Source organism: Danio aesculapii, chromosome 6 (assembly GCF_903798145.1).
Source record: "Danio aesculapii chromosome 6, fDanAes4.1, whole genome shotgun sequence".
In the NCBI taxonomy this organism is placed as follows: Eukaryota; Metazoa; Chordata; class Actinopteri; order Cypriniformes; family Danionidae; genus Danio; species Danio aesculapii.
The window spans coordinates 14878115-14891605 of NC_079440.1; the positions used below are offsets into that span (position 1 = coordinate 14878115).

General features: G+C 34.8%; 1 protein-coding gene across 5 annotated transcripts in view; it reads right to left on the reverse strand.

Moving 5' to 3' along the window:
* tanc1a (tetratricopeptide repeat, ankyrin repeat and coiled-coil containing 1a) overlaps positions 1 to 13491 on the reverse strand; it is a 119880-nt gene that overhangs the window by 81926 nt on the left and 24463 nt on the right. For all 5 annotated transcript variants that reach the window (XM_056459620.1, XM_056459617.1, XM_056459618.1 and 2 more), the window contains exon 3: positions 1973 to 2094. In XM_056459620.1, the coding sequence (XP_056315595.1) occupies positions 1973 to 2094 (122 nt within the window). The remainder of the gene's footprint in view (positions 1 to 1972; positions 2095 to 13491) is intronic.

Sequence of the window (13491 nt, forward strand, 5' to 3'; positions counted from 1 at the left end):
TTCATCAGGGGTCGCCACAGAGGAATGAACCGCCAACTTATCCAGCATATGTTTTACACAGCGGATGCCCTTCCAGCTGCAACCCAGTACTGGGAAATTAATACCCAATTAATAACTAATTATTTTACCAATATTAAAGAAATTGTTCGTTTAAAAATCAAAATTCTGTCATCATTTACTCACCCTTTAATGGCTCCAAATCTGTTTGAAGATGAAATTTTGAATAAAGCTGTAACCATTGACTTCCATAGTCTTTGTTCTTTACTACTATGGAAGTCAATTGTATCTTCTTTAGTGTTCAAGAGAAGAAATAAACACTAAATGGTGAGTGAGTATTCATTTTGGGTGAACTATCCATTTAAATAAAATTAATTTAAGTACCTTTTTCACCCTAACAGATGAAAAAACATGAATTTTACATGTCAAGCGCATGTTAAAAATCACATCAAACAAACCGAACACACATGGAACATGGTTTTGGAACATTTTCCTGTAAAACCCAGGTCATCACGCTTCATCACATTTCTTCATATATGACGTAATACAAAAATGTTCTAATGACCATTTGAGGGATGTAAACAAAAACAATGGTCCCAACGCATTTCCTGTCTTACATTTTTAATTTCTAGCAGCTTCCAAGAATCTAAAAAGAGCTACATATTGATAAATAATGTTATAATAGCAGTTTTAACATTAAGATATGATTAAATTGCCTCTTGTTACAGTTATAAAAGTTTGACAACAAGCAGGAAATGTTCATGAGCCAATGAAATGACCATATTCAAATAGTCTATAGTCATGTTTCACATGCGTTTCACATATTCAACACGTGACTCCATATGTACAGCCAAATGAAACAAAACTTAAATTCAAATGTTATAGAAAAAAACTAAAAACTGTACATCATGGTTAAAAACCACACAAATGACAACAAAACTGCCAAACATTTAAAGTTCAAGTGGAAGCAGCAAATAAAAAATGAGAAGCAGTGCAACATATTATTAAAAACTATACTCATTTATTAATTTTCCTTCGGCTTAGTCCCTTTACTCATCGGGAGTCACCACAGCGGAATGAACTGCCAACTTATCCAGCATATGTTTTACACAGCGGATGCCCTTCCAGCTGCAACCCAGAATTTGGGAAACATCCATACACTCTCGCATCCACACACATACACTACGGCCAATTTAGTTCATTCAATTCACCTACAACATGTCTTTGGACTGTAGGGGAAACCAGAGCACCCGGAGGAAACCCAAGCCAACACAGGAAGAACATGCCTACTGATCCAGCTGGGACTCAAACCAGCATCCTTCTTGCTGTGAGGTGACAGTGCTAACCACTGTGCCACCATGTCACCTATTAAAAACTATACAATCTGATGCATTTATTAATTTCCTATTTATTCATCAATTAATAATCAATTCAAGCGACCCAGCTTTAGGGTTTTCGTGAAAACTGCAATTTTGCCTTTCCATATTTTGGTATCCCTATTCAAAGCTGACCAGTCAAATCAAGCTGCATTATGGGTGTTGAAGTTTTCTTACCACTACCATTATGCAAAAGGAAACACCACTGAGCAATTTCACTAGTGATATGGCTCTTATTACACACAAAAAAAGTTCCCATTATAAGTTAGAGTCCATCTTTCCAGCAATGAATCACCCTATTAAAGGTACCAACCACCTTTTTTTAATCACAAGTCTAAAACAAAGCTCCTCCGTTACTGTGTCCACTGTGAACCTTCAAGCAGAAATCGATCTCTCTGATAAACAACCGCTGGTATCTAAAGCTGATTCAGTGTAACCTTCCTGAAAAGAGCGTTCAGAGGCCGTTTCCACTTTCTAAGGACCTTATCGTCCCAATCTCCCAATCTTCATTGACGTGATGGAGCAGGCAGACTGTTTTGTGTATCAGATTGCACGGCTGTCAGAGTTTGGCTGTTTAGACCTGTAGGCTTCATATTTACCTGTTTGTCCTCCATGTTTGTTTGTGATGAGGTGGGGATGGCGTCTCCCAGCAGGAAGCCCAATCGTGTCATGAGCTCCTGGACGGCCGGAGAAGAGCCAGACTCGGCCGGCGAGAGCAGCTCTGCACACACACACACACACACACACACACACACACATACATTCACAAACACACACACAGATTGAAAGGTTAGCATTAGGATGTACAATAAAAGCCCACACCCAAAAGCAACATGTCTACAGGTACCCACAAAGCATGCATTTACAGCAACAACATCAATCTGACCACATTTACATTGAAACGCAGCGTCCAGCCTGATTAAATAATCAATGCTATTCCTTCAGGACGTATGGCGGATTTGTCCCAACTCACCAAGACCCAAAAGGACCGGTGTTCCACTTCCTGTGCTCTCGTTTCCTCTCCTCTCACTGCCTTTCACAGTCTCCTCTGCTTTCTGGCAATCTCCGTCCGTCCCTCCCTTTCTCTCTCTCTCTCTATCTCTCTCTTTCTGTCTCAATCCCTCCTCTCTTCCCCCTCCTCTCTGTTGCCCTGTATCTCTCACTCTCTCTCTCTGTAGTACAACACACGGTCTTTACAGTGCTCCGCGCAGCTTCAGAAAGCCTAGGTTTGAGATGCGGTTATTATGACAACCAAGTTTCCATCCATTCAGAAGCTGTGAGTGTGTGTGTGAAAGAGAGAGAGAGAGAGAGAAAGAGAGAGAGGGAGGACAGGGTGTGAATGTGAATGAGCAGAGATCGTGCTCGCTGCAATCACTAGGCTCTCATTCTCGGAGAACGATTGACTAGACACACACACACACACAATTCATTCTCTTTCTTCCTCCTAGGCACAAACTACCATGCAATTCTGCATTAATTTAGTGTTGATTTAACGTTACATAATGACATTTTAGGAAATGAGGTAGTCATTGAGAAAAAACAACAACAGTTGGCTACAGATTAAAGACGACATGAAATCAAATTACTTCATATACTCAATGTCTCTGGTTTTGCACATTATTACAATAAAAAGGTTTAGGCTTTGTTGATTTAATATTAGGCTCTGACATTTATGTAAATTAATTCAGTGATTAAAATCCGATTTGGAAAAATGGAGCAGTTGGTTAGAGATTGAAGACAACACAAAATTGACATGAAATTAAATATATACAGTGAGGTAAGTAAGTATGGAACACGTCACCATTTTTCTCAGAAAACATATTTCTAAAGCTGTCGTTGACTTGAAATTTTCACCAGATGTTGATAACAACCAAAGAAATCCATACATGCAAAGAAAACAAATCTAATTAGTTTGCAAATGAAGTTATGTGTAATAATATGAAGGGACGCAGGGAAAAAGAATTGAACACATGAAGAAAGGGAGGTGTAGAAAGGCAGTGAAAGCCCAGACAGCAGCTGAAATCTCTCAGTTAGAAAGCAACCCTCTGCCTTTCTTCAACGTAAAACTGTAAAAATTAATCACATTATAATGAAAAGAAATAATGATGTTTTGTTGATGTAACCCTGTGGGGATATGTGGAAAATATGAACTTTTAAAAATAATTTTTTAGTTTGACAGGTTTTCATTTTTGTAGTTTTGACAGGTTTTCATCAAATCAAGCTCTGCGCAACACTGCAGGATATTCAATTTCACATTAAAATACTTTAAGTATTATTACGTAAAATGTTAATGTTTTGGGATTTTGTCAATACAACTGATCGCCGGTATAAAGTCCTAATTGAATTGAATATTGATGAATGTAAAAAAATTCATTAATTTTTTTATTTTCGTTTGGCTCAGTTTCTTATTTATCAGAGGTTGCCTCAGCAGAATGAACTGCCAACTATTCCGGCAAATGTTTTACACAGCAGATGCCCTTTCAGGTGCAACCCAGTACTGACAAAAAACACCCATACACTCTTGCATTCACACATGCACTCATACACTACGGCCAATTTAGTTCATCCAATTCACTATAGCATGGAGGGAACCGGAGCACCCAGAGGGAACCCACGCAAACATGGGGAGAACATGCAAACTCCACACAGAAATGGCAACTGGCCCAGTCTGGACTAAAAATGTAAAAATAATTATTTAGTTGAGAGATATATTTTTTGCTTTCCCTTATTTAAGATTAGATGCAGCAATTATACATTTTTACCATTTATAGATAGATAGATAGATAGATAGATAGATAGATAGATAGATAGATAGATAGATAGATAGATAGATAGATAGATAGATAGATAGATAGATAGATAGATAGATAGATAGATAGATAGATAGATAGATAGATAGATAGATAGATAGAGAGACAGACAGACAGACAGACAGACAGACAGACAGACAGACAGACAGACAGACAGACAGACAGACAGACAGACAGACAGACAGACAGACAGACAGACAGACAGATAGATAGATAGATAGATAGATAGATAGATAGATAGATAGATAGATAGATAGATAGATAGATAGATAGATAGATAGATAGACAGATAGATAGATAGATAGATGGCCAGTTGGCATTTCTGTGTGGAGTTTGCATTTCCCCAACAAGTCCAAAGGCATGCCCTATAGGTGAATTGGGTAAGCTAAATTGTCTGAAGTGTATGTGTGTGAATGAGAGTGTATGGGTGTTTCCCAGTGATGAGTTTAAGATGGAAGGGCATCCGCTGCGTAAAACATATGCTGGATAAGTTTGCGGTTCATTCCGCTGTGGCGACCCCAGATTAATAAAGGGACTAAGCTGAAAAGAAAATAAATAAATAAATATATACACATTATTGTCTACATCTAAACTCATTGAATAAATATTTCAAACCACTGAGAGTAATTAGATTGAGAGTCTTTACAAATAAAATAATTAATATTATGCAAAAGGATTAGGCGTTTTCATAACGTAAAAAAGATCATGTAATGTTTTGGTGACTGAAATCTATGCATGAACAGCACATGCTCACTGGAAAAGTCAAATAATGCATACAGCGCATTTCTTTGCAGTGTACTTGTTTCTTCTGCTGTTTGCAATAGTGCTACTAAACAGTCTATGGCAATTCTGGTTAAAAATGTCTTTGACTGTAATTTTACTGTCAATAAATGTAAGCAGACTATTTTAATGGCTTGTGTGTTGCTGTTGTTATTGGTAAATCAGTATAATTTAAGGTATTAAATTAAGTGAGGCTCAGTGGGTAGCACCGTTGCCTCATACCAAGAAGGTCACTGGTTCAAGTCCTAGCTGGACAATGGGGGATTTCTGTGTGGAATTTGCATGTTCTCCCATTGTTCACGTTGAATTCCTCCGGATGCTCCGTTTTTCCCCACAGTCCAAAGACATGCGCTTTAAGTGAATTGAATAAACTAAAATGGCCGTAGGGTATGTGTATAGATGTTTCCCAGTGCTGGGTTGCAGCTAGAAGGGCATCTGCTGTGTAAAACCTATGCTGGATAAGTTGGCGCTTCATTCCACTGTGGCGAACCAGATTAATAAAAGGAATAATCCGAAAAGAAAATGAATGAAGTTGGCGGTTCATTCCACTGTGACGACCCCTGATAAATAAATGGACTAAGCTGAAGGAAAATAAATGAATGAATGAAATTGTCCGTCTTGTGTGAATGTGTGTTATTGAGAGGGCCTATGTGTAGCTCTACTGTTGGTTAAAATGCTACATTTTGAAAGGACTTTAAATGGTGGACTTGAACAGACTTTAAATATGTCCCGGTTGGTAATTCACAGTAAAGTGATGACATCAGAATACAATTATTCATAATTCTAAAGGTAAATTATTATGTTTGAGACATATGCTTGTCATTTGTCATTGACAACATTATTGGACCATATTTTTCACTGGTAAAATGAAACATTTGTCATTATCAGATTCCCTCTTGCATTATGTTCAACATTATTTAGTCTAGAGTAGTTATACTGACAGTGTTAAACATTTATTTTCATGCACAACACTTTGTGTTTGCTATGAAAGAAAAAACATATCAAATGCTTGTCGTAATCATTACTCATTTAAATGTGCGTGCTTTTAGTTTCACTTTCACTGCCGAGTGCGCTCATGTCATGGCTACTGTCAATTTGAGAAAAAAAAACCATACATGCAAATCATACTTCCTGCGCGGCTCCCAAACGATCACTCTGTGCAACAAACTGAACGTTCTTTACAACTTTATGACTTGTTATTAGCAGCTTATGCAGGTTCTGTTTAGTAAAGTAGCCATCATTGGCAGGCATGCGCGCATCCTCTCAGTAGTAAACAAACAGTGCGTCAGCTCATGTGTGATTTCGCCGACACGAAGACGTCATTACATTAAGAGAGAAATTACATTTTTGGATTAATTTTACCTTATAAATGCAGTATGTGACATGTTAACACCATTTGGAGGCGTCCGTGTTGCTAAGCAACGTATATAAAACAATGTGAAGTAGGGCTGGGCTATTTGGCCTAAAATTTTAACTATTATGATTAATGAAAATTTATTTTATTTTTTTTGCCCTCATCGTTCATTGATAAGTTTATATTAAATACTCATAATTAACACAGTTATTGTTAATTAATGCATTTACTAACATGGACAAACAATGAACAATACATTTACTACAGAATTTGTTCATGTTAGTTAACGTTAGTTAATGAAAATACAGTTGTTCATTGTTAGGTCATGTTAACTCACGGTGCATTAACTAATGTTAACAGGCATGGACTTGGATGTTAATAATGCATTAGTAAATGTTCAATTATGATTAATAAATCCTGTACAGGTGTTGTTCATGATTAGTTCATGTTAGTAAATGCATTAACTAATGAACCTTATTGTAAAGTGTTACCTTTTTTTCTTCTAAATAAAATAACAGTTATTTACCGTATATAACATTTTAAACAGTGCATTTTCTTGAATGTTCAGTAAACAAATATCTTAATGTAAATAATAATTTTATTGTAATAGAAACCATGTCGCCTCAAGGCATCTCTGGCGCAGCTTCCAATCATCGTGAATGTAGTGCAAACATGCGATGTGTAGTTACCTTTTTTGAGAGATGCGCGGGTATGTGACTCTACACACGGTAGGGAAAGTAATTGAAAAAATTGACTTGGAAAAATTAAACAGATTATAGGTTCTGAATGTCGATTTCGATTACTTTTCAATTAATCGCCCAGCGTTAACATGAAGACTTGTGCGACCACCTTTACGCTTCTCTCCTGACCTTGAAACTATAATTGGCTGAATCATGGAAAAGCTGAATTAAGATAGCGATTGCAATCTTTTTTCAGCCCTACTAAAAATATTCAGAATCACAATGGTAAACATTTAAATACATTAAGCAATAAACAAAAATTAGTTCTTTTGGTAATCATACCTGTTAAAAGACACTTTTTTGCAGCTTATGCACGTTATGAAACAAAAAAGCTTCAGCAATTATTCCAAAAAGAAAATATGATACAGCATGCCTGTTGTCTGTGGTCAATATGTTCAATAAAGCTAAAAAACAAAAGGATTGCTGGAAAAAATGTAACAAAGAGGCTGAAAATCAATTTAGGGTGGCAAATATGACCCATCGCTCAAAATGTTAATTCCAATCGATCACCACATGGAAAACACACACAGCGATATCCTTTTTTGTCAATACTGCCCAAGATTAGACAAAATGCCACTGATTTCATGGTTTCATAAATACCAAGACATAAATGACCAATTATGTGAAACTGTAAAATATGCGGCCTGACATATCTCTGCAATTACAATATGCAAATGAGCGGGAAAGTCTTGTGTAGTGTCCTGGAGGGGATGACAGGGCTCTGGGCCACAGTTCATTAGCATGCTGTACTCCGTCAGCAACACTCGCCTCTCCACCTCCATCCCTGCTTAACATCTCCCGCCATCAATCTGGCTTTGCACAAATCACTTCAGCGTCGATCTCATGCTGCTGGTCAGGTAGAGTTGTTTGCTTTCGACTGACGGCAGGCAAACCTCGGGCAGAATCCATATTTAACACGCCGTCTATAAAACATTTAATAACGCGTAATGAAACGTGGCATATGCACGCTTGTCCTCCGGGTTTACCTTCAAACACATATAAAAAGCAGGCTGATCCAAATAAATATTCCCCAGTTAAACAGCTTTTAACCTGCGTTTGTTTAGCATCAGGACAGTGAAGTGAGCGTGGATTGTTTCCAAGCACGTTTATTATGGTGGTCCACCAGTCAGTTTCTCTCAGCTGGTCTCCAGTTGATCAATGTTTGCCAAAGGACACAGACCTCCCAATGAGTTCACACATTTCTCTCGCCTTTTGCTTATGGAGACTGTGCACACCGGACCAGTTCCGCACACACACTGTTAGACGTGGCTTGTTTTTGCAGAGCATTCAAGCAGTAGGGTAGTGGTGCCTGCATTCTGGCAGGACACAAGCCTTGAAGTCTAGTAACACTTGTTACGTGTGTGTGTGTGTGTGTGTGTGTGTGTGTGTGTGTGTGTGTGTACTTGTTTTTGTGGTTAACTAGGATACAAAATTGTATAATGCCATGTTGTATGATCTAGGTGTTAAACATTGTAAAGTGTATGTTGTTTGTAAAATTGACACCTAGTGGGTGAACTAGGTATTGCAGTCCAAATTCAAAATATCGGAAAGGGATTTTTTTTTTTAACCCAACCACTTCTCCGACAACTTGATGCACAAAATGGTTTCCAGATTGAAAACAAAAGTGAGCATGCCTGACGATTGAGCCTTAAGCTGGTCAGCTAACATCTACCTTTGTAATACTTTTTATATGCATCTCATTTCCAAAGCTGCTACTGTCCCATATATGGAGGTTGCATTTTTGGCCACGCCCCCCATATATTAAGGCAGCAGACTGAAATGAAATGCGCTGTGTTTTCAGTCAAGGCTAACCTGGGGTGCTTTAAAATAACTGGGTAAACTGGCAGTGGGCGGAGTAACACAGACCAAAACAAAGATTTTCAAGTGAGCATACTTGACTTTAGCATTGTTTTTCAGGTAAACAAGCATGTTCAATTAGCATGTTTCTGAAATATCTGCAAACATATTGTGGTATTTTTTGAAGATTCAAACATTTACATACAGCAACTTTAAGGAGGTTTAGGACAGATCTTCTCTTGTGTCTTTGTGATTCAAAATGGTTAAAAAATCATACTTAAAAGTAACATTCCAAAATTTGTCACATGGAGTTTTGGGTGGGGTGGGGCCATATAATAAACATTTTTACTGTATAAAAAACATTCTGCCTAATAAGAATCCTCATAAACCACCAATTCCTATATATACAGTTGAAGTCAGAATTATAAGCCCCCTGTTTATTTTTTTCCCCAATAACCATAATAGTTTTAATAACTAATTTCTAATAACTGATTTATTTTATCTTTGCCATGATGACAGTAAATAATATTTTACTAGACATTTTCAAGATACTAGTATTTAGCTTAAAGTGACATTTGAATGCTTAACTAGGTTAATTAGGTTAACTAGGCAGGTTAGGGTAATTAGGAAAGTTATTGTATAATGATGGTTTGTTCTGTAGTCTATCGAAAAAAAAAATTATCTTAAAGGGGCTAATAATTTTGACCTTAAAATGGTTTTAAAAAAGTAAAAGTTGCTTTAATCCTTGCTGAAATAAAACATATAAGACTTCCTCCAGAAGAAAAAATATTATCAGGTACTGTGGAAAATTTCCTTCTTCTGTTAAACATCGTTTCGGAAATATTTAAAAAAGAAAAAATATATATTATTGGATGAGTTGAGGAAAAAAAGCTCAAAACAAGGTGTTTAATCCTTCAATGCTTTGTACCAAAAGACAAGGATTAAAATGTCTTTCCACTCACTGGTAAGCTGTTTAATTTGGGTTTGTTTATTCAATAGTAAGAGGGAATGATCTCCAAGTGGTCATAAAATAAGAGATGCATTTGAATACATGTTATTATCAACTGAATACAATGCCTATCTGAGCAAATACGTATTATTAATAGTATTCCGATATGAATTATGCACATCAATTCCTTGAATTGCACTTTGCTAGAACTGTGGAAGGATATTTCCTCTAAAAGCAAACGACACACAATCGTCAAGGCATTTATTAAAAAAGAAAAATACAGTGCAATTGAAAGCAATTATATGCAAGATTTTGTGGTTCAATACCCAATATTTGGTATTAGAAGATTTTGAATTTGTAATTTAACTTTTCCCATACACAATAAAACACATTAGGCAATACCATGATCAAAACAGAGCACTGAATTCAGTTTTTTGGAGACAAATGCATCATTCCAAAGTACAAAAATAAAATAAAATAAATACAAAAATAAATAAACAAATAAATAATTATTTTAAGTTAAATTTAATAAAATAAAATAAAATTAAAATAAATAAAATTTAATTAAATACAAAATAAAAAAATGTAAATGAATAGAAATTAAATGAAATTATATTTCACTTTTGTTAAAAGATCTAAGAATCCCACTAAGAATACCAAAGGAAATATCAACTTGAATATATCTTTATTTTCTTACAATAAAAGATTCATTTTTTCATATCCCCAGTTACCCGGCTTAAGTAAAGAACCAAATACTGGGGTAATTCAGACACAATATCTCTTTATTTCTCAGCATCTCTCCATTTCCCCTTTAACTTCTCCAGTCTTCATATCTATCCCGTCTCCCAGACTGAATCCGCCATAATCTCGCTCGTCTCATTCGGCCCCTGTCCTTTTCATTTTCTAGACGCTGAAATCTATTTGCATGCTAAAAAGCTGGAGAGCCCCGTTCACCCTCCCCCTGCATCCCCGTCCTCACTTCCATCTCTTTTCATCAGATGGCCTTGTTCCTCCACATAAAGCTTATGAAATAAAAGGAAATACCTTTGGAGTACACAAACTCACAATTCTTTTCATCTGCAGCACGCGCACGTCTGTGTGTGAGAGACAGAGATAGAGGCTGAAAAGGACAGATAGTGTTAGATATGAGAGAGGGAGAGCTCTGGATGCGTCTGTAAGGAGGAGTGTGAAGAAAGAGGGGGAGGTGGAGGAGAGAGAGAGAAAGAGATAGAGTGAAATGAAAATAGAGAGAAAGAGAAGGGGTGAGAGTCAGTCAGATAGAGAGACAGAAAGGGTGGAGGTCTGGAACTCCACAGACGATACAGAGGTCAATCCAAAGCTCCAGTCGTACAGTAGATTAAACGACACCCTATTGCAGGAGAACTGAGGTTGTGTTAACCTGAGTTTATCAGGTAACAGACTCTTAATGAATTGGCATAATAAAAAATGGGTTTTAACAAAAGATAAAAAAAAAAAAACAATTTAAGGATAAAAATACAAATAAATAAGCTAAATATTATATAAAATACACTTAATAACTGAAACTACATAGCAAAACACAGAGTGTGAACAAATGAACAAACTAAATAACTAACAAAGAAACTAAATTAACAAAAAAATTAAATAACTAACAAACTAAATAACAAATGAACAAACCAAATAACTAACTAACAAACAAACTAAACAGCTAACTAACAAACAAACTAAATAACTAATGAATAAACCAACTAACTAACTAGCGAACAAACTAAATAGATAACTAACAAACAAACTAAATAGCTAACTAACAAATAAACTAAATAACTAATGAATAAACCAACTAACTAACTAGCGAACAAACTAAATAGATAACTAACAAACAAACTAAATAACTAACTTACAAATAAACTAAATAACTAATGAACAAACCAAATAACTAACTAATTAACGAACAAACTAAATAACTAACTAACGAAAAAACTAACTAACTAACTAACTAACTAACTAACGAACAAACAAAATAACTAATGCACAAACTAAATAACTAACTAACAAACTAAATAGCTAACTAACAAACAAACTAAATAGCTAACTAACAAACAAACTAAATAACTAACTAACGAACAAACTGAAATAACTAATGAACAAACCAAATAACTAACTAACGAACAAACTAAATAACTAACTAAGAAACAAACTAAATAACTAATGAACAAACCAAATAACTAACTAACGAACAAACTAAATAGCTAACTAATGAACGAACTAAATAACTAACTAATGAACAGACTAAATAACTAATGAACAAACCAAATAACTAATGAACAAACCAAATAACTAACTAACAAATGAAATAGCTAACTAATGAACAAACTAAATAACTAATGAACAAACCACATAACTAACTAACGAACAAACTAAATAACTAACAAATTAAATAACTAACTAATGAACAAACTAAATAACTGACAGTCACTCCGAATAACTAACGAACAAACTAAATAACTAATAAACAAACCAAAAAAATAACTTACGAATAAACTAAATAACTAACGAACAAACCAAACAACAAACTAACGAAGAAACTAAATAGCTTACTAATTAACAAACCAAATAACTAACAAGCAAACTAAATAACTAACGAACAAACTAAATAACTAACAAACCAAATAACTAACTAACTAACAAACCAAATAACTAACTAACTAACAAACCAAATAACTAACTAATGAACAAACTAAATAACTAAGGAAAATACTAAATAACTAACTAATGAAGAAACTAAATAACTAAGAAACATCCCAACTAACTAAATGACGAACAATCTAAATAACGAACTGTCGATCGAACTAAATAACTAACAAACAAACTAAATATCTAATGAACAAACCAAATAACTAATGTACAAACTAAATAACTAATGAACATCCCAAATAACTAACGAACATCCCAAATAACTAACGAATATCTCAAATAACTAACTACTGAAAAAACTAAATAACCAACTAATGCACAAACTAAATAACTAACGAACAAACCAAATAACTAACTAATGAACAAACTAAATAACTAACGAAAAAATCAAATAACTAACTAATGAACAAACTAAATAACTAACAAACAAAACAAAAACCTAACTAACAAACAAAACAAAACTAAATGAATGAACTTATGAATTAACAAACAAACAAAGTAACTAATAAATTAACTACCTAATAAATGAATGAACAAAAGAAAGAACTAAATAACTAATTTAGAAAAAAAACGAATCAACTAACTAATGAATTAAATAGCTAATGAACGAACGAACAAAGGAACGAATTAAAGAACTAACAAACTAACTAACGCAAAGAGGTGGTTGGGTGGGTTGACGGATGAATTAAAAATCTTTTACAAACATAACCAATAAATAAACAAAATAAGTAAACAAATATACCAATAAATGAAATATCAATAAAAAACTAATAAATATTTTTTTTTAATCATGAACCCGATAGTACATTTCAAAATAAACAAAACATCCAAAAACAAAAGTGCCACATATTAAATTTTTTCTCACCAAGGCAAATAAACATTAATCCCTTTTACCAGCATGGCCTGTTTCACTGGCCACAAATACAAATACGATGGAACAAACCAAGTATAAAATCAGAGAACTGAGTGCTTAAAAGTGAAGATTTGCTGAATTCAGAAAACTCAGTCAAAATGA